The sequence below is a fragment of the Rhodotorula graminis genome (assembly GCF_001329695.1).
Source record: "Rhodotorula graminis WP1 unplaced genomic scaffold RHOBAscaffold_1, whole genome shotgun sequence".
Lineage (NCBI taxonomy): Eukaryota > Fungi > Basidiomycota > Microbotryomycetes > Sporidiobolales > Sporidiobolaceae > Rhodotorula > Rhodotorula graminis.
In genome coordinates this window covers 532,684-551,531 of record NW_017264928.1, presented here as the reverse complement: position 1 = coordinate 551,531, position 18,848 = coordinate 532,684, and the positions used below count along the sequence as shown (strand labels likewise).

At 69.6% G+C, this 18,848-nt stretch overlaps 5 protein-coding genes across 5 annotated transcripts; 2 read left to right on the top strand and 3 right to left on the bottom strand.

Annotated features, from left to right (window-relative positions):
• Positions 1 to 2,508: 2,508 nt before the first annotated feature.
• On the bottom strand, positions 2,509 to 4,385 carry RHOBADRAFT_4963 (uncharacterized protein; the record flags this gene model as incomplete). The annotated part of the gene is made up of 4 exons (XM_018415263.1): positions 2,509 to 2,904; positions 2,989 to 3,255; positions 3,333 to 3,531; positions 4,213 to 4,385. Coding segments are annotated over 4 exons (1,035 nt in total), but the record flags the coding sequence as incomplete, so codon positions are not given.
• A 917-nt stretch (positions 4,386 to 5,302) lies between these two features.
• On the top strand, positions 5,303 to 6,847 carry RHOBADRAFT_50597 (uncharacterized protein; the record flags this gene model as incomplete). The annotated part of the gene is made up of 1 exon (XM_018415400.1): positions 5,303 to 6,847. One exon carries the CDS (start codon positions 5,303 to 5,305, stop codon positions 6,812 to 6,814), a length of 1,512 nt encoding a protein of 503 aa, XP_018274133.1. The 3' UTR covers positions 6,815 to 6,847.
• A 26-nt stretch (positions 6,848 to 6,873) lies between these two features.
• On the bottom strand, positions 6,874 to 10,777 carry RHOBADRAFT_50596 (uncharacterized protein; the record flags this gene model as incomplete). Its single annotated transcript, XM_018415399.1, has 3 exons — positions 6,874 to 8,851; positions 8,921 to 9,192; positions 9,274 to 10,777. 3 exons carry the CDS (start codon positions 10,775 to 10,777, stop codon positions 6,938 to 6,940), a joined length of 3,690 nt encoding a protein of 1,229 aa, XP_018274132.1. The 3' UTR covers positions 6,874 to 6,937.
• Positions 10,778 to 11,808: 1,031 nt separating this feature from the next.
• Positions 11,809 to 14,955, bottom strand: RHOBADRAFT_65855 (uncharacterized protein). The gene is made up of 15 exons (XM_018418797.1): positions 14,493 to 14,955; positions 14,314 to 14,367; positions 14,077 to 14,174; positions 13,941 to 13,977; positions 13,863 to 13,876; positions 13,701 to 13,785; positions 13,414 to 13,629; positions 13,139 to 13,328; positions 12,908 to 13,064; positions 12,640 to 12,835; positions 12,569 to 12,577; positions 12,441 to 12,497; positions 12,272 to 12,373; positions 12,068 to 12,157; positions 11,809 to 11,970 (listed from the first exon to the last, which is right to left on the bottom strand). The coding sequence occupies exons 1-15, from the start codon at positions 14,913 to 14,915 to the stop codon at positions 11,923 to 11,925; spliced, it is 1,776 nt and encodes a 591-aa protein (XP_018274131.1). The 5' UTR covers positions 14,916 to 14,955; the 3' UTR covers positions 11,809 to 11,922.
• A 1,628-nt stretch (positions 14,956 to 16,583) lies between these two features.
• RHOBADRAFT_50594 (uncharacterized protein) lies at positions 16,584 to 18,715 on the top strand (the record flags this gene model as incomplete). Its single annotated transcript, XM_018415398.1, has 4 exons — positions 16,584 to 16,936; positions 17,156 to 17,361; positions 17,546 to 17,762; positions 17,833 to 18,715. The coding sequence occupies 4 exons, from the start codon at positions 16,584 to 16,586 to the stop codon at positions 18,524 to 18,526; spliced, it is 1,470 nt and encodes a 489-aa protein (XP_018274130.1). The 3' UTR covers positions 18,527 to 18,715.
• Between the last annotated feature and the right edge of the window lie 133 nt (positions 18,716 to 18,848).

Sequence of the window (18,848 nt, the reverse complement as noted above, 5' to 3'; positions counted from 1 at the left end):
GGTTGTTGTTGTCGAGGATGTGGATGAGGGCACTTGCGGGTGCGAGCGTGAGGTCGAGAGGAACCAAGGAAAGGCGTCGAGAAGGGCGATGCCGCTCACGCCGGCCTGCCCGGTGCCCGCTCACGTCGCAGCACCGTCTGCACAAGCGCTTGCTCGGCGCTCGCTTCGCGCTGGCCCGCGCGATCGCGTAAGCGCAGGGTGAAGCCGGGCTTCGGGTTCAGGTGAACGGAGGCGAAGAGTCGGCGACGAGGGGTGGCGGGACGAGCAGTGCTGGACGGGCTCGATGCCGAGAGCAGCGAAGATACGGCGGCTTGATGTCGCCGCTGTGCTCGCTCGTGTAGCGGCGCTCGCGCGAGCCTGAGGCGAGTCGAGGAGAGCCGAGGACGAGGGTGCGGGGCGACGCTCTGTAGACGCGAGCGAGCGGGGCGGGGGCGGACAGGCTGACTGAGCGAGCAGTGCAAGCTGGACCGTGCCGTGTGAGCGCTGTGAGCGCACGAGAGAGAGTTCGAGCTCGTGGTCGTCCTCGTCCTCCACGCGCAACTCGGCCGCACCGCTGCTGTGCGTTGCCGGCGCGTGTCCAGCTCTTCTGCATCGCATCATCTATCCATGGGGCCTGCTCCCGCGCCGCCGCGAGCGGCCGCCGAGGGCGCAGGGCGCGTCGCATCTTCATCAGCAACTCGCGTCGTCCGACCTCTCTCAACTGGTGGCAACGGTTCATGGGCCTGTGGGCATCGTCGTCGAGGACTATCTCAGCATCAAGGAGACTACCGGGCCCGGCAGCCGCGCTGTGTGGGCTGTGGGCGACTGGTGCGTCCTCCTCCTCCCCGCCTCCCCGTGTTTGGCCCCCCTCTCCCTCTCCCCTCGCCCCCTCTGCTACCTCGCGACGCGGTGCAGGGGCCTTACTGGACTGGTCTAGTCCCTGTGCAGATGGAACGGCTGCGCAAGGCGAGAAGGGCGGTCTTCTGGGCGGCGCGAGGCGAGCTCTCGACCTCGAGGCGGCTCATCTCATTCTTTGTACGTCCCTGGCACTCTCTTTCTTCCCTGCAGGACCTTTACATAAGTCTATGCTCCTCGCCGAGCCGCGCACTGACCCTCTCGCCCTCGCGCCGCAGGTTAGTCGCGCCCTTGATGGCACCTCCCCCGTCTCGGCCTCGAAAGCTTCCCCTCGCGCCCTTGCTGCGCCGCGCGATGGCGCCTTTTCCTCTCCGAAAGCTCTCCTCGTCCCTCGCAAGCGTTTCCGGACCGCATAGAGTTCTTGTTCGTCGTCGCACTCGTCCCGACGGCTCAGCGAGTCGAGCCGCCGCGGACGAGTCCTTACGAGGCTGCGCCCGCCCTCACGTGCCCCTGAGGGCAGCGGGCGCACTCTGGTGAGCCGCTCGCACGGCGCGCACCCCTGCGGAGCGCCCGTGCGCCCGGCCACCTACAAAAGACAGGGGGATCCTGCGCACCCTCGCTCAAACGCTAGCTCTTGATCTAGCAGGGTTACAGTCTCGTGCTTGCGCCAGGTCGGACGAGGAAGAGTCTGCGGTGTAATCGAGCGCGTTTCCCGGGCTACTTTGTCGTGTAGAGCGCGAGATGGCCTTCCGCCTTCCCAGTTCCAGCCGAGGTCGGCGACGCCGCGAGATGCTCTTCCCGCCGGCTCTCTCTCTCTGGAGGACTCTCTTTGTGTGTGCTCGAGTGTATCCACAGCGAGCGAGAGAGAGCCTGGACGGCTGCGAGCCGGCACGGACCTCGTCCTCCTCTCCGACTTGCTCGCGAAGCTGCTTCCCTGCGCCTCTCCTCTCTCGAGCCTCGCGCACACTTGTCCGTCGAAAGTTCGCGGCCGATGATCGCGACGCAGCGAGATCGAGATCTCAAAGGAGCGCTCGAGCCTCACAGAGCGGCAAGGGCAAAGAAAGCGCTCGAGCCTCTCGAGAGATTCCCCCTCGAGCAGGCTCGTCATGCCTCGGCGCACCCAGTCCTTTCGACCACGTCGGAAGCGCGAGTAAAGTAGAGAGTCCCGAGCGAGGCTAAAGTCGCTCGTCGTCGACAGGGCAAAACGAGGATGCTGCGGTTGCAAAGACGTGCGGGGCGAGCTGCACAGAGGACAAGGCAAGAGACGAGGGCAGGGGTAAACCAAGAACATTGGGAAGAGGCTAGATGACGACGCCGGTGGGAGAGAGGGGTGTACAGAGAGGTCGAAAAGAAGGAAAGGGGAGAGGGGGAGAGGGACGAGGACGAGGAAGGGGACCGAGCGTCTAGGCGAACTTGCTGACGTCGAGGCCGACGCCGAAATCCATGACGAGGATGCGCTTGTCGTGCGAGGAGCTGGACGGGACGAGAGAGGGCAAAGTCAGTACGGCCCGAGTCGGAGAAGAGGCGGTCGAACGACGACGAGCGACCTGCATCGCCTTCCTGAGAGAGAGTGAAAGGGGGGACGCACCTGACGATGGCGCTTGCAGAGAAGGCGACGTCAAAGACGAGGCTCGAGTGGCTGCGGAACCGGTGCAGCTCCTCGCCCGTCTCGGCGTCCCACACGCGCGTCGTGTGGTCGTACCCGCCGCTGACGATCCTCCTGCTCCTCTCGTCCCACGCGAGCCCACGCACGAGGTCCGAGTGCCCGGTAAAGGTGCGGATGCACTCGCCCGTGTCGGCGTTCCACAGCTTGATCGTCTTGTCGTTCGACGACGAGACGAACTCCTTGCCGCTCGGGCCCCAGTTGACGCACGCGAGGCCGCGCGAGTGGCCCGTGAAGGTGCGCAGCGTCGCACCCGTGTGCACGTCCCACAGCTTCATGAGCGCGTCGCCCGAGGCCGTCAGGACGCGGTCGCCGTGGAGCTGGACGGCGTTGACCGGGCCGCGGTGGCCGTGCAGGACGCGGTACAGCTCGCCCGTCGAGCGGTTCCACACGCGCGTCTTGGTGTCCTGCGTGAAAAGAGAGGAGGGAGGGAGAGGGAGAGAGTCAGGTTGGCGCGAGGGGGGGAAAGAGGGAGGCTGCCCGGGACGCACCTTGCTGCACGAGACGATCCACTTGTCGTCGAAGCACAGGTCGAGGACGCCCATCGAGTGGCCGACGAGCGTACGCAGAATCTCGTGACGGCCGCGACCGGTCGCCACGTCGCCGACGAGGTCCCACACGACGACACGGCTGTCGCTCGAGCCGGTGACGAGGATCTTGTTGTCGTACTGGAGGCACAGGACGCTGCCCTCGTGGCCCTTGAGCGTCGCCGTGGTCGTGCCCGACGCGAGGTCCCAGATCCGGACCGTCTGGTCGCGCTGCGAGTCGGTCGAGGGTCAGTGTCCCGCACGCCTTGACGACAAGGGTGAGGGAGATAGAGAGGCGAGGGACGCACCGAGCCCGAGACGACCTTCCTCTCGTCGAACTGGACGCAGTAGACGCTGTCGGCGTGGCCCTCGAACCAGCTCCAGCTCGGCTTTCCCGTCGCCCACCGCTGCTCGAGGAGCCACCGGTCGCGGTACAGCCTCGGCCAGTCGAGCGCGAGCAGGCCCGCCGCGTACATGAGCGCCGCCTCGGCCGTGTCGGGGAGCGCGCTCACGCCGGGCGTCGACGGCGTCTGGGCCGAGTGGGCCGAGTGCGTCCCGAGCGACGAGCGACCGACCGAGCGACGCGGCGTCGACATGCTCGCGAGCGTCGACAGGGCGCTGCTGCTGCTCGTGCGCGACAGGCTCGCGCTCGGCGGGCTCGCGAACGCGTGCGTCTGGACCGCCGACAGGGACGGCTGGCCGGGGCCGGCGGGCCCGGCGCCGAGCAGCGACGGCGAGCTCGCCATGCCGCTCGGCGTCGCGTTCGAGGTCGAGGGCGAGCCGGCGCCGGCGCCGGTGCGAGGGCGGGTCGGCGTCGAGCGCTCGGGACTGTGCGCGCGCGACGACGCGGTCGACGTGCCAGCCGTCGTGGGCGGGCCCGAGGTCGACGACGCGCCGTGCGAGCCGGGCACGATCGACAGGCTGCCGAGCTCGCCGACCATCTCGCTCAGCTTACGGCCGATGACGGCGCCGCCGGCCTGGACGCGGTCGGCGCCCGTGACGAGGCGCTTGGCGCCGGCGCGGCCGAAACTGCTCGCGGCGCGCTTGAGGTTGGGCATGACGGGGCGGTCGTGCGCAAAGTAGCTGCTGGTGCGCTCGCGGTCGGCCGAACCGCTCGGGGTGGCGGCGCTCGCTGCTGCTGCGGCGGCGGCTTGTGCGGCGGCGGCGGCACGTGCGGCCTGGCGGTACGCGTCGGGCTTGATGTGCCAGCGCGGGTTGTCGTGGAACAGGCTGCGCCACAGGAGCGGGTCGAGGGCGAGTTGGCGCCAGCCGTGCGAGACGGCCGAGGACGCGAGGACCGAGCGAAAGTCGAGTTGGAGAAGGATGTTGAGCGAGAGCTCGGAAGGGAGCGACACGATGAAGTCTGCGGCGACGAGCTGAGGTCAGTGAGGGTTCGTCGACAGGTAGAGAGAGGCCGAGAGACGCACCGACTTTGCCCTCCCACCCGTCGACGAAGCACGCCTCGTCGTCGACCATGTCGTCGTCGTGGTCGATGGCCTCGTCGGGCCGGTCGCGCTCGCGGTCCTTGCCCTTCCAGGGGAGCGACGGGAGGCGGAACGGCGACTCCCACGACGACGAGTCGGGCGGACGCGGCGTCGACGAGGCCGAGGCGCGGCGCAGGACGAACGACAGCTGCGAGGCCGAGTCGTGCTGCTCGAGCGGCGTGGGCCTGCCGCGAGTGGTGCCGTCGCGATAGCCGGGCTGCTGCGACTGGGCGACGACGTCGGGCCGCTCTGCCGAGTCGGCGCGGTGAGGGGTGGACGAGCGGCTGAGGAAGGCGGGCGGGATGGGCGGTGTGCCCTGGGGCGACGACGCCGAGAAGGGGGACGGGATTGAGGGGGGCGAGAAGCGGTCCCAGATGCGGCCGAGTGCGCTCGACGGGCTGTCGACGCGACGTGGGCCAACGGACGAGGGGCCGAGGATGCGAGAGGAGCTGACGACGAGGTGCCGGCGTCGCCCTGGGCACGATCGGGGTGGTCCATGGCGCGTCGGTGGCGATGGTGGCCACTGTCGAGTGCGAGTTGGCCTGGCTGCGGGTGCGGGGGTGGCGAGGAACGAGAGGAGCGAGGTGGGGATGTCGGACGACGACGACGAGGCCGACACGGGACGAGGCGGGGACGAGGCGGGGCGGCGGTACGGGCGTGAGAGCTCTGGGGTGGGCTGCTTGTGCACTGCACCGGCGGCTGGTGCCGTGCTCGTCGTTGCGGGTTGAGGGCGAGCGTCAGCCGACTTGCGCTGCTCCGGCTGCTGTGGTCTCTCGCTGCCCGAGCACTGCAGCATGCCAGAGCGACCACGAGCGCACACCCTGTACGCCGCCGGCTCAAACTCGCACGGCCAGCTCGCCCCGCACCACCGCGACGACCTCGCCCGCTGGACTCGCATCTCGCTCCCGCCTCGACTCGGCCCAACCGCCGTAAAGTCCATCGCGTGCGGCGCCAACCACTCTATCGTCGTCGTCACCGACCCGCACGGCCGCACGCACCTGCTCGGAGCCGGCAGCGACGCCCGAGGCCAGCTCTCGGCTCGACCCGACCCTCGACTGCGCCTCGCCCTCGAGCCCGTCGACCTCGACAAGCTGTGCGACGGCCTCAACTTGGCTCTCCCTGTCGCCAGCTACGAGGTCGAGCACGTCGCTGCGTCCTGGGAGACGTCGTTCGTCGTCCTCCGGCCTCGAGATCCCGCCAGCCGCGAGTCCGACGTCCTCGTGTCGTTCGGCGCCAACGACTGGGGCGAGCGCGGCGCGCCGTCGGCAGCGCGAGACGAGCCGAGCGTCGTCGCCCTAGACGAGACGCTGCTCGACGTCGAACGTGCACGGGCGACGATCCGCATCGTCGACCTCGTCGCCGGACCGCGGCACGCGCTCGCTCTCGTCGAGGTCGTCGATCCGCCAGCACCGTCAGATCATGCACCAGCACCGAGCCGTCGCCGGCTCCTCGGCTGGGGCGCATCTCGGCACGGCCAACTCGGCGTCGCCCACTCGTCCTCGCCGCCGCCACGCACCACGCCCATTCCGCGCGAGGTGGCCGTCCCGGCGCCGCTCGGTGCCTCGAGCATCGTCAGCCTGTCGGCCGGTCGCGATCACTCGGCCGTGCTCTTCCGTCGAGCCGCCGACGACAACGAGAAGGTCCTCCTCCTCGGGTCCAACAAGCACGGCCAGCTCGGCGCTCCTCTCGCCGGTCGCGACGCCGCCGCAAACTCGCCGGCACGGCAACATGTCATCAATGGTGCTCAATTCGCCTTGTCGACCGCCGCTCGAGCCGCGCCCGTCGTGGCCGCCGTCCACTGCACCTGGTCGAGCACGTTCCTCGCCTTCTCCCCCTCCTCGCCCTCCTCGCCCATCCTCGCGTTCGGCCTGAACGGTCACGGTCAACTCGGCACACCGTCCTCGTCCTCGCCTGATGTCGACCGCCTCGGCGTCGCGCCGACTTTCCCGCCCTCGAGCGCCGTGCGCGTGCTCGCGGCAGGGTCCGAGCACGTCCTCGCACTGCTCGACTGCCCCAGAGACGGTCGCGAGGGCCTCGTCGAGCGACAGGTGTGGGGCTGGGGCTGGAACGAGCACGGCAACCTCGGGCTCGCGGCGGGCGAGAGCGAGGGACAGCGAGAAGGAGAGGGCAACGAGGGAGGCGCCGTCGTGCCTGCCGACGTGCGCTCACCGAGACGGGTATGGCCACCTCACGAGCACGGACGAGTCGAGGGTGACGAGCAGCCGCAAGGGCGGCCTGTGCGCGTGTGGGCGGGCATGGCGAGCAGCTGGATCCTGTTCGAGCAGGACGAGGACGACGCAGAGTAGCCTCTCGTTGAAAAGCTATCGTCTCGACCGCTCTCTCTCTTGGTCGTCGAGCGTCGGGAGGCAAGTGAGAGCACGACGCGCACTGCGTTCCAGCTCGTCGACCGACCGAGGACTCGGCCCTCCTCAACTCGCCCACGCCGGTCTGCCCTGCCCTCCAGCCGCACCGGCCTGCGCTCCTGCCCCGCCGCCGCCACCGCCGCTCACAGCGCCCTGGGCCTGCGCCTGCGCAGCCTTGGCCGCACGAGCCTCCTCCTCGCGACGCACCTCGTGCGGGAGCTTGACCTGCTGCGCGAGCGGCTTGAGCCAGCTCGGAAGCGGCAGGCCCGTTGCTGGCCCGACCTGCTGCTGCGAGTGCGAGTGCCCGTGATGCTGATGCTGATGCTGATGATGCTGATGCTGGTGCGGAGGAAGGCCGCGCGACGTCCCACCGACGCCGTTGGGAGGCGAGCCGGCGGCCCAGAACGGCGCGAGGACGCGCTCGACGACGGGCGCCGACGACTGCCCGCCCTGCTGCTGCTGCTGCTGTTGGGAGGAGGAGGACGCTGCCGAGGGAGGCCGAGGGCGAGGGGGAGAGCTGGCGGACGGCGTCGACTTGCGGCTCAGGCTCGGGAGCGTCGGCGGGGCGAGGCCGTTGGGCGAGTGCGCCGGGTGCGTCGGCGGCGCAGGCGTCGGCATGCTCGGGAAGAGGGTCCCTCGCTGAGGGACGAGCGACGCCGACGTCGGCGCCTGCTGTTGCTGCTGCTGCTGAGGCGGTCCGTGCGCGTGCGGCGGCGCGCCGACGTGCCCGAGCGAGGGCGACTTGCTGCCGACGCCCATCGCGCTCGGAGCCTTGGTCTGCACGCCGAACGACGGCGAGAAGCGCTGCGCCGCAGTCTGCGGCGCGCCCGGGTACGACGGCGGCTGTGGCCGCTGCTCGCGAGGTCGCGACGGCGACGGCGGCTGCGGCGAGGGGAACGTCGGCGGGTGCGAGTGGTGCGTGTGTTGACGAGGCTGCTGCTGCTGGGCGTGCGGCTGCGGCTGCCCGTAAGGCGACGGCGAGTGCTGGAACGACTCGGCCTGGCGAGCGTACGGGTGCGGGTGCGGCTGCGACGCCTGCGTCGACCGAGGAGCCGGTGCCGCCGCATGCTGCTGCTGCTGCACGTGCGGCTCATGGCTGCGCGCTTGCCCGTTCGGCGCGCCCGGCGCCGATGAGCCGTGCGACGGCGGCCGCTGCATCTGCATCGGCGGGAGCGGCGGCGACCGCGCACTGCCGCCGTTGACGGCCGTCGCAGGCTTGGCGTGTACAGGCAGGGCCGGTGTCGACGTCGACGCCTTGTGGAGCGTCGGCGAGACCTTGGGCTGCACAGGAGGCGCGAGCGCTGCGGGGCCCGGCGGCGGCGCGGCGGGCTCGCGAGAGGGCGCTGTGGCCGGTGCAGGCGGTGCAGCCGGTGTCGAGGCGGTCGGCGGGTCGTACGAGTAGGCGGACGGGGCGTAGGGATGGGGCAGGGCCGCTGCCGAGGTCGAGAGAGGGGCGCCGGTGGGAGGAGGGACGTAGTAGGCCGGGAGGCCGTACGGCGCGCCGGGTGCGGGCACGGCCGAGGCGTAGCCGGCTTGGCCGAGGTAGGGCGGCGCGCCGGGAGGGGCGGCGGCGAGAGGGTTGTAGTAGTAGGGAGGGTGGGGATGAGGGTAGGGGAAGACGGCCGACGCCGGCGGGACGGCTGCCGGCGGCGGTGGCGCGTAGAAGGGCTCGTCCTCGATGTCGTAGAAGAGGGCGAGGTCGGCCTCGATCTCCTCGGGCGCGAGCTGCCACGCCTCGTGCTTGAGCGCCGGGTTGAGCGGGGGAGGCTCGACGTAGTGCCCGGCGTGCAGGATCTCGCGGGGCTGGAACGCCGGGTCGCGTTGCGGGCCGCGATAGTAGTTGGTCGGCGGCAGGTCGTGGTTGTTGACGAAGAGCGGGTGGTCGCGGAAGAACGGGAAGACCTTCTCCTCGGCGACGAGCTCCTTGAGCGACGCGTGGTTCTCGAGGTAGAGCTTCATGCGCAGGGCGTCCTTGTTGTCCTGCGAGCATCGGGGCGAGTCAGGACGACGTCGAGGAGTGTGAGGAAGAGAAAGGAGAGGCAGACGTACGGCCCACTGCCGCCAGCTCGCCTGGATCCGCTTCTCGAGCAGGACGCCGAGCTCCTTCTCGCGCTCCTCCTGGTACCGCCGCAGCCGCTCGAGTCGCTCGCCCTTCTCCTCCTGCAGCCGTCGGTAGGCCAGGTCGAGCAGAGGGTGCGAGCGGTCCTCGACCTGGTCGAGCTCGCCGTCGAGCTGGTCGAGAAACTTGAGGCGAGCCTCCTCGCGAGCGGCGTGTCGCGCCTCGGCCTCCTTGTCGGGGATGTCGAGCTTGCGCCGCTTGGCTGCAGCGAGGAAAGAGAGGAGGGGAGAACGAGTCAGACCCTGCTCGAGGAGGAGGAAGGAAGGGAGGGAGGAGGACGCACCTCGCTCGACCGGCTCAGGTACCGCCTGCGCCTTCTTGCCGCGCTTGCCCTTGCTCTTGCCCTTGCCGCCCCTGGTCGGCGTCGCCGCGATCGCGGGCGTGACCGAGCGCTCGTCGACGCTCGTCTCGCGCGACATGGGCGCGCTGACGCCGAGCGTGCCCTCGCCGCCGTTCATCGACACGTCGTCGTCGTCCTCGCCGTCGACAGCTCGGCCCTTGCCCTTGCGGTCGACGGGCACGGGCAACGACGGCTTGATCTCCTCCGCCTCGACCGCGTCGTCCGCCGCTGCCGCCGCGTCGCCGTGCGCGTCGACGAGCGCGTTGACCGAGCTCGCCCGGCTCTCGATCGGCGTCGTCGTGCCCGTCACGTCCTCCACCTTGGCCTCGAGCGGCTCGTCGCCCTCGCCCTCTCTGTCCTCCTCGTCCTCCTCATCGTCAGGGCCGTCCCGCTTCTTGCGCCCTCCCGCCCTCGGCCACCGCGAGCTCGTCACGCCCTCAATGTAGCCCGGCGGGAGCGTCACATTGGCCCTCGTCGCGCGCTGTCTCGCGCTCGCGGCGCCGGGCGACGCCGTGCCCTCGCTACCGCTCGGGGCGCGGTACGGCGGGTCGGCCTTGCCGGCGGCGCGCTGCCCTCGCGGGACGGGCGCCTTGGGCAGCTTGTTCTTCGAGCCCGGCGGGCGCCCTCGCCGCTTTGGGGCGCTCGTGGCGGGTCCCGGCGTCTGCGACTCGCTGTGCGCGCGAGCGGCCGAGGCGGCGGCGGCGTGCGGGGCCGAGGAGGGGAGGGTGGAGGTGGACGCGAGCGGCTCGTCGTCGGACGAGTCGGCTCGCGCGACGACGACGGCGCGCTTGTCGTCGTCCGAGCTGTCGAGCTCGGAGAGGCTGTCGTCGACGGCGCGGGTCGAGGCGGCGCGAGGAGCGCCGCTCGAGGCCTTTCGAGCGCCGCTCGGGCGGGCAGGCGTGTTGGCGGCTCGGGCGGTCGAGGTCGACATGGGCGAGGCGACGAACGTGTCGTCGCCGTTGTCTGCTGCGGTGCTGGGGCCGTCGGGCGCGAGGGACGAGGGTCGTGCGGGTGCCGGCGTCGTGGGCGAGGGCGAGCGATCATCGGACAGGAGGGAGAGGGAGGACGAGCGGGGGAGGTCGCGGGCGGGTCGCTGGAACGCCGGCGCGACGGGTGGGACGCCCAGCTCGGGCGACAGGGCGCGAGGCAGACCGCCGGCGCTCGAGGACGGCGAGCGCGAGTATCCGGCGTCGTCGTCGTCGGCGTCCCCTTCGGACCCGGCGTCGCGCCCGGCGCCCGCGCCTCGCGCCTGGGCGGACGCACTGCTGCTGCTGCTGCTGCTCGCGCCACGCCCTCGCCCTCGCCCTCGTGCGCGACCGCCGCGAGCGGCGCGAGAAGCCGGAGCCCTGGCCCCTCGGCTGCGGCTCGCCGCAGATCCTGCCGGCGAGGCGTCCCTCGGGCTCGCCGCGGCGTCGGCGCCGACACTGGGCCGGCGGGACGGCGGCATGGCGAGATCGAGGCGTGAAAGGGGAGGACGAGGCTGTCGAGGGGTGCTGGGCTCGGGTTCGAGGACGAGGGCGAGGAGGACACGAGGGCGGGGGAAGCGAGGGAAGGCGTGGCGAGCAAAATCGAGCGTTGCCGTGCGGGGAGGGGGAGCTTGATCGAGTGATTATGCGTTTTCCGAGCCGCGCCCTGGATAGAACTGGTGCGTCGGGCCGGTGTCAGAGCGATTCTCGTCCGGGAGGTGTGCGGCTTCGGGGGGAGGACAGGGAGCGAGGGAGGGGGCACACGCACCTCGAGACGACCAGAGGCGAGAGGATCAGGCCGTGAGACGACGGGGAAGAGGCTCGTCGGCGAAGGGAGACCGAATCTGGGGAAAGGCGCTCGCCGGAGGATCAGCTCTCTGAACGGTGCGCGCTCGACGGGCGTGTGAGAACGAGCGGGACGCACTGGGTCGTGTCGCTCGAGGGCTTGAGGCCACGGGTCGGTGCAGTGCCTGTCGGTCCGGGCGAGGAGAGCGTCAGTCGGGGCGCGTTGCAGAGGCGCGTGGAGGAGGACGGCGTGGCTCGCTCGTGGACAGAGGAGAGGCGGGCGGGCGGTGGGACGCACCTCGAGCGGTCGCGAGAGCTGTGCTGACGAGCTGGACGGGTCGCGTCGAGTCGTACTGGGTGCGCTGGTCGAGAGCGAGGGCGGTGGACGAGGCAAAGAGGACCGGCGTGCGGGGTCGGCTCGGATGAACCCCACTCTGTGCGCAGCGGGCGCAAGACGACCGCTGTCGAGCTGGGCGCGCGTTCGAGTCGTCGCAGAGCGAGCACAAACTCGCAGGCAAACAGCTCGCCCTCAGTCGACTCCGCCAGCGAGAGGCGCCGGCGCTCCGCCGACTCGTCCTCCTCGACGCTCGTCCGTCCTTGCTCCCGCTCCTCTCCTCGATAGCCCCGGGCTTGCTCTCGCTCCCTGTCTCTGTCCGCTCGCCCGGGCCACCGGGTCGACGAGAGAGACTCGATCGCTTCGAACTCTCCTTCGCGCCACCGTCGAACGCTCGTGAAAAATCAGGTCTCTGCACTACAGCGTCCGACGCCCGTCTATGGTCTATGTGCGTGTCTAAGGAGGGCTGGGAGAAGCGAGGACTCGAGCGGCGGCGAGCGAGGGCGGCTAGGCCGCCTCGCCGCGCATCCGGGCGAGCTCCTTCGCAAAGTTGCTCTGCGCGCGCCGACGGCGACAGTGTCAGTGACGCTGCTCGAGAGACATCGGTCCTCGACGGCGTCGAGAGGAGGAAGACAGGCGAGCAAGGACGCACCTTTTCCCGGATCTTGGGCCCGAACGCGAAAAGGACCCACGGCGTTGCCGCAAGGACGAGCGCGACGCAGCCCGCCAGGAAGGACGCCCACTGCGTACAACGACGTCGAAGAGAGGGGAGGGAGGTGGGCGGGGCCAAGAGGGTCAGTCTCTGTCGCTCGAGATGCAGGAGGACGATCGAGGGAGAGGGGAGCGCGAGACGCACTTGGTACCCGAGCGAGTTGTACATCTGCGTGCAGAACAAAGGGAACCCGCATGCTGCGAGGTTGCGGAAGAGCGACTGGCCGCTGAGCGCGGACGAGGCGTACTGTTTCGGGGCAGAGGTCAAGCCTTTTCGACCCGGCTCGAAGGAGGGAGAGAGGGCCCGTGCGCACAATGGTGTAGCAGTCGGCGAGGTAGCTGAAGACGGCCAGGTAGATCGTGTAGACGCCCTGTAGACGAGGGAGGGGTCAGGGACCGCGGCGAAGAGGGAGGGCCATCGAGAGAGGAGGGGCAGGCGCACGGTGAAGATCTGCGGGGCGGGAAAGGTCGTCAGGTCGACGCCCTGGACTCGAAACGAGCGAGCGCACGCACCAAAGTCAAGCCGACGACGGGGCCCATCCAGTGCCCTCGACCTTGGCTGAACGCGAGGATGAAGGCGCCGGCCGGGAAGACGAGGCCGCCGATGAGCGAGGCGTACAGGCGCGCCTCGGGCCCGCGCTTTGCGACGTTCTTGCGGTACAGGCGCTCCTGGTAGTAGCTCGAGACGGCGCCGATGAACGTCGCGACGCTGTGTGGGCGGGAGCGGCGAGGTCAGTAACCCGCCGGCGGACGGAAAGGGAGGGCAGGACGAGGGACGCACACGACCGAGTAGAAGACGAGCCCGACCTGGCCGGCGTTGAACCCGTAGACGTTGCCAAAGATGAGAGGAACGGCCTCGACGAGTAGATAGAGCGATCCCCAGGAGAAACCCGCCCAGAGCGAGACGAAGAAGACGATCGGCTCGGTGCAGAGGAGGTCTGTCGCGGCACGACGACTGAGCGCTCGGCTTGACAGGCGGCGAGGACAGTCGTGCTGCGAAAGGAGGACGCACAGATGGGCCTCGTCATGCTGACCTTGAGGAGGACCGCCAGGCTCGCTCGCTCAGCGTCACTGCGGCACTGGTACCGGTCGTCGCCCGTGTCCTTGCGCATCTTGCGGGCCCGGCGCGACAGGATGACGCTGCCGCGAGTCTCGCGCGTGAAGAGGATGATGAGGACGGTGAGGACGCCGCAGAGCATCATCTGTGTGCGGGAGGAAGGGGTAGGTCAGGTCGGTGCGAGGGGGAGAGGACGGTGACCTCGAGCGAAGCGAGGCGAGAGGACGCACCTGGACCCAGCTGATCCACCTCCAGCCGAGCTTGAACTCGATGTACCCGCTGACCGCAGGCCCGAGGCCCGTTCCGGCGAACGCCATGATGCTGAAGATGGCCATCGGCAGACCGCGCTCGTGCGTGTCGAACAGGTCGGCGACGGTCCCACCGACGAGCGTCGAGCCCGTCGAGGCAGCGATACCGCCGATGAAGCGGGCGATGACGACCGTGGCCTGTACGCGCAAGAGGAGGGTGAGCGACTCGAGGACTGAGGGAGGGAGAGCGGCCGAGGCCACGGCCGCACAATATTCTGGCCGTACGCGGTCGGGATGAAGAAGACGAGGTAGACGAGTGACGAGATGACGTAGAGCGGGTAGCGTCCATAGGCTCTGCGCCACGAGGGGAAGAGTCAGAGTCGCGTCGGGTGATGGCGGCGACGGGGGTCTGCTGAAAGGCTGTGGCTCACTCGGATAGAGGAGCCTGTGGGGCGGAACGAGTCAGTACGATCGAGAGAGGGCTCGAGGCGAAGAGAGAGGGGGCGCACCGTGAAGAGAGGGCCGAGCGCGAAGCCGAGCGGAAAGCTGCGCCAAGAGGAAGAGTGTCAGTGACGGCGCTAGTTGAATTCGACGACAGGCCTCCTCCCGCCTCGTCGACGGCGCCCAGAGAGAAAGCCGACGTACAAGGACAGTCCGAGTGTCGCGACCTCGTGCGAGACGTTCAGGTCGCGCATGAGGGACGGCGTGCCCATCGCGAACGCCGTACCCGAGTAGGCGGCAGACTGTGGTACGATGAGAGGTAGAAGAGGTGCAAGGCGAGGGCGAGGGGAAGGGGCGAGGGGAAACACAGGTCAGGCTCGTCGGGATTCGCAGGAGGGGGCGCACTGCCAGCCCAACAGCGAGAGGAGAACGACGACGCACAAGGGTGAAGAAGCATGCGATGAGGCACGTCTGCCACTTCTTGCGCTGGCTCCACTGTGGCGGGGAAGGAGGGAGAGGAGGGTTCGAGAGGTTGGGAAGGCGGGAACGAAGGAGGGTCAGCACGGGGCTCTTGCCTCAGGCGCAGACGAGACGGGGCACAGGGCGAGAGGTGGACGCACGTTGAACGGGTTCTCCCTGTCGTCCGCGTTCCATTCGGTCCAGATGACCTCCCTCCCCTCCTTGCCCTCCTCGGTCGCGGCCGTCAAGGTCCTCGCGCGGTCGAGCTCCGGTCCTGCCCCGGCACGCTTCTCGCCCGCCTCGACCGACACCGAGCGCGTAGGTGCGACCGTCGCCTCGTCCTCGCTGCCCTCGACGACGGCGTCGGCTCGCTCGTCCATCGCTCGCGACGCGAGCCCCTGCGCCGCCTCGTCCTGCGAGCGCCACTCGCGCAGCTCGGTGTCCCAGACGACGGCAGTCTCGCTCAGCTCGCCCTCTGCCCTCGCCGGGCCTCGGTGCGCGTGGTCGTGCGAACGGTGGGGACGTGCCGGTGCCGGAGCTGATGAAGGGTAGAGGGGCGCAGCGGCCGCGTGTGGGTGCGCCATGCAGAGCTGGATGTCGGTGTGCTGAGCGGTTCGAGTCTTGTAGCAGCAGGTGCAGAAGGCGAGGGGCGAGGTCGAGTGAGAGGGCGCGTTTGATTCCTCCGCTGCCGACGCGATTCACCGCGGGCCGCACGGCAAATCCCTGCTCCTCTGCGGCCACGCGCATCGCTGTGCGCTGCTCTGCACTGTGCATCGGGCTCTCGCGGTGCGGTATGTACGCGTCACCCTCGAGGCGGAACGACGAAGCGAGGTCCGAACGCGCTCGAGCTCGCGCTCAACTCGGACCCTCGCCTGCGGTTCAGTTGAGCGACGCTCGCTGCATTCTTTCTTCGGTTACGAGAGGGGCTGCAGCGTCTCGCCTCGACCACGACGAGCTGCCCGACCGCACGTCGAGAGCGTCGCGCGCGCACTCGCAGCGAGGAGCCGGCCGCGACGACATTCCCGCTCCTCCTTGATCCAAGCTTGCGGCGTCGAGTCTTGTCCGCGCTCGAGAATGGTCGAACCTGATCGTCGACGGCGAGAGCTTAGATGCGCAGCAGAGGCGAGCGGAAAGCCGGGTTCGACCTGTCTGCGACGCCGACGAGCACCTCGTCGCCGTCTCTACGAGGCCGACGACGGCGTGCTCCGGGTGCGACGAGCGTTCGAGAGCGTCGAGTCCCAGGCTGCCGACGAGGACCGAGAGAAGCCGCAGGGCGCGCAGAGCAGAAGAGGGCGAACGTCGCAGCCGAGCTGTCACGGTCCGTGCGCCACTTGCTCGACGGCGAGGATCGAGACAGCGGTCGCTCGTACGCCTCGACGTCGTCACGGCTTCGCTAGTACTAGAGCTAGACGAACGGTGCGCGAGCGAGCGAGCGTCGAGAGAGGAGCTGTCCGGCGCGCGAGCGGATCTCCCCGACTGGTCTGCCCTCACGAGGGGGCCGCTCGCCTCGCCGGCCCTCGTCCGTTGCCCTTCCTGACCGCGATGTCGCTCCGGCTTCGACTCGAGCAGGTACAGCCCGAAAGCGCCGAGCCGAGCGCGGCGCTGCGAGAGTGTGCGCCCTTGCGCCCCCTCGGCCTCGGATCTGGCCGACGAATCTGAGGCTCGGTCACCGACATTCGCTCAGAGCGTCGAGCGGGACACTCACGTCGTCGCTGAAGCTGTGCCCGTCGCCCCCTGCTCGACCGGGACGCGAGCTCGCCGAGAGTGCGAGCGAGGACGCGTCTGAGTTGGCGCGCGGTAGAGAGAGCGAGGGCTTGCCCCCTCCGTGCACCCCAGCGGGCCGAAGAAGCGAGCGTCGCAGAGGAAGGATCTGGTCGAAGGCAGCCTGAGGCGAGCAAGCAGGAGGAGGTCGAGGCGACGAGGGAGGAGGGCACGCCGACGACCGGCCTCGCGATCGGGGGTGCGTGCACGAACGATCGAGCGGCACGCTTGCGCGCAGGGGCGAGCGGCCGAGGCGAGGGGAAGGAGAGGAGGAGCGCGCGAGCATCGCAAAGCGAAAGCGGAACGGAGCGACGTCGTTGCGACGACGAGCTGCGAGACGCTTTGCGATGCGCGTCGTCGCAGGCAATTTGGGCGGGTGCGCCGAGGGTCGAAGCCGAGCCTTCCCCCGCGTGAGCCTCATCGTCGTCAGCCCTCCTCCTCTCCTCCTCCCTCACACACGAGCTCCAGGCAGTCGTCTGCGCCCAGCCGCCATGCCTGCTCACTTCACCAACCCGCTCGCCCTGTCGCTGTCGGCCCTCGCCGCCGCCGCGCACCTCGCCGCCGCCTCGCCTCTCCGACCCGCCTTCGCAGCAGGAGCAGGCGCCGCTCCTCTCGAGGCTCGCTCGCCCGCCCCAGTTCCGGCGCCAGCACCTCAAGCCCTCACCGTGCCGCTCGTGCGCCGCGGTGCTGCCCTCGAGAAGCGCCGCGATGCCGACAGCTTCCTGCGCAAGGCCCAGGGCATGCGCAGCAAGTACGGCGCGTGGGCTCCCGGCTCGCGCGACTCGACCGCCGGCCAGCAGCAGAAGCGCCAGAATGACGTGCCCATGACCAGCTACCAGGACTCGTGCGTCCCACCCCTCCTGCCTCTCCCTCCCCTCCCTCGGTCCTCGTCGTCACGGGTGGCGGTGCGGGCGCGATCCTCGGCATGCTGTGCGGCACTGTGCTCGGCTAGTCGTGGAACGGAGCAGATGCGCTGAGCGGCGAGGCCCATGCGCCTCCCGTACGCAACCGGATCATTCTGCACGAACGAGTCCCTGACTCTGTCCTCGTCCACTCCCCGCAGCGAATGGTACGGCGAGATCGACGTCGGCACGCCTCCTGCCGCCTTTTCGGTCGTCCTCGACACGGGTTCGGCCGACCTCATCCTCGCCGAGACGGGCTGCAACGGCTGCTCGGCCAACACGCCGGGCTACGAGCCGTCTACCTCGTCGACCTCGGCCACGTCGCAGTCGGCCTTCTCGATCCAGTACGGCTCGGGCTCAGCATCAGGTGCGTCTCCTGTACCTCGTCCTAGATGCGAGGCGAGCAGCACTGACCCAGCCTTTCTCCCTCCCTTTCCTTCCCGCTCGGTCCCTCCTCCTCCGCCTCGGCGTCGCATCTGCCCTTTCCTCGCCTCTCCCCTCCCGCTCCTTCGGCCCACCGCCATGTCCCACAAACTCGCCGTGTTCGACAGGCACCCTCGTCCGCGACACGATCTCGATCGGCAACTTTACGCAGCCCGACCAGATCTTCGCGGCGTGCGACACGCTCGAGAACATTGTCGACGGCACCATCAGCGGCATCCTCGGCCTCGGCTGGACCGCGCTCGCCAGCTCGGGCGAGACGCCGCTCGTCGAGGCGCTGTGGCGCAACGGCACCCTCCCCGAGGGCGTCTTTGGCTTCGCGTTCGAGTGCGTCCACCCTCTCCCTCTGTGACTCGCCTCGCCGTTCCTCACTCATCGGGACCCTCTCAACCTGCAGGACGCACACTTTCACGACCGCCTCGTCGCCGACCGCGCCCGGCGGCACCCTCACGATCGGCGGCGTCGACACGAGCGCCTTCTCGGGCGAGCTCAACTGGATCAACATCGTGCAGCCGGCGGCCTACTGGGCCATCCCGCTCCAGGACGTTCACGTCGGTGGCCAGTCGCTCGGCCTCACCGACGCCGCCGTCGTCATCGACACGGGCACGACGCTCATCGGCGCGCCGCAGCGGTTCGCCGAGGCCGTCTACGCCCAGGTGCCCGGCGCGGCGTCCATCTCGCTCCAGGGCGAGAGCGGGTACTACTCGTTCCCGTGCAGCCAGAGCGTCAACGTCAGCATGACGTTCGGCGGCGTCGAGTACACGATCGCCCCCGACCAGTTCAACGCCGGCGCCGTCAACTCGCGCGGCTCGCTGTGCCTCGGCGCCGTCTTTGCGCTCGAGACGAGCGCGTCGAGCACGGTCGACATCATCGTCGGCGACGCGTTCCTGACGGGCGTGTACTCGGCGTACCGGTTCTCGGACCCGCCCGCCGTGGGCTTTGCGACTCGCGGCAGCGGCGGCAGCGCCAACACGGGCACGACCGACTCGTCGTCGTCGGGCAGCACGGGCGCCGCGATGACGGTGCCCGTCGGCAAGGCCGCAGGCGCGATCGCGCTCGCCGCGTCGGTCGCCGCCCTCGTCCTCGCGTGACCGCGGTCCCCTCCTTCCCTCCTCGCCTTCTCCTTCCTTGTAGCTCTTTCCTCCCCTCTTCCTTCTCTGTCCGTCGCACGCACCAGACCCACCTACACGCCCTTGTACATCCCCTGTCGCCTCGCCCTAGCTTTATCGAACCTCCTTCTCGCATCCCGCAACCACGGACGCTGCCTCGTTCTTCCTCTCTTTCGGTCGTGCCTCTCACGGGACTCTCGAAAGAGCTCGGCCAAGGTCGAGAGACTTTGAGAGAGAGAGAGACAGTCGACGAGCACCGCCTCGCTTGCGTCGCGTCGGGGCGCAGCTCGGACGAGCGGTTCGC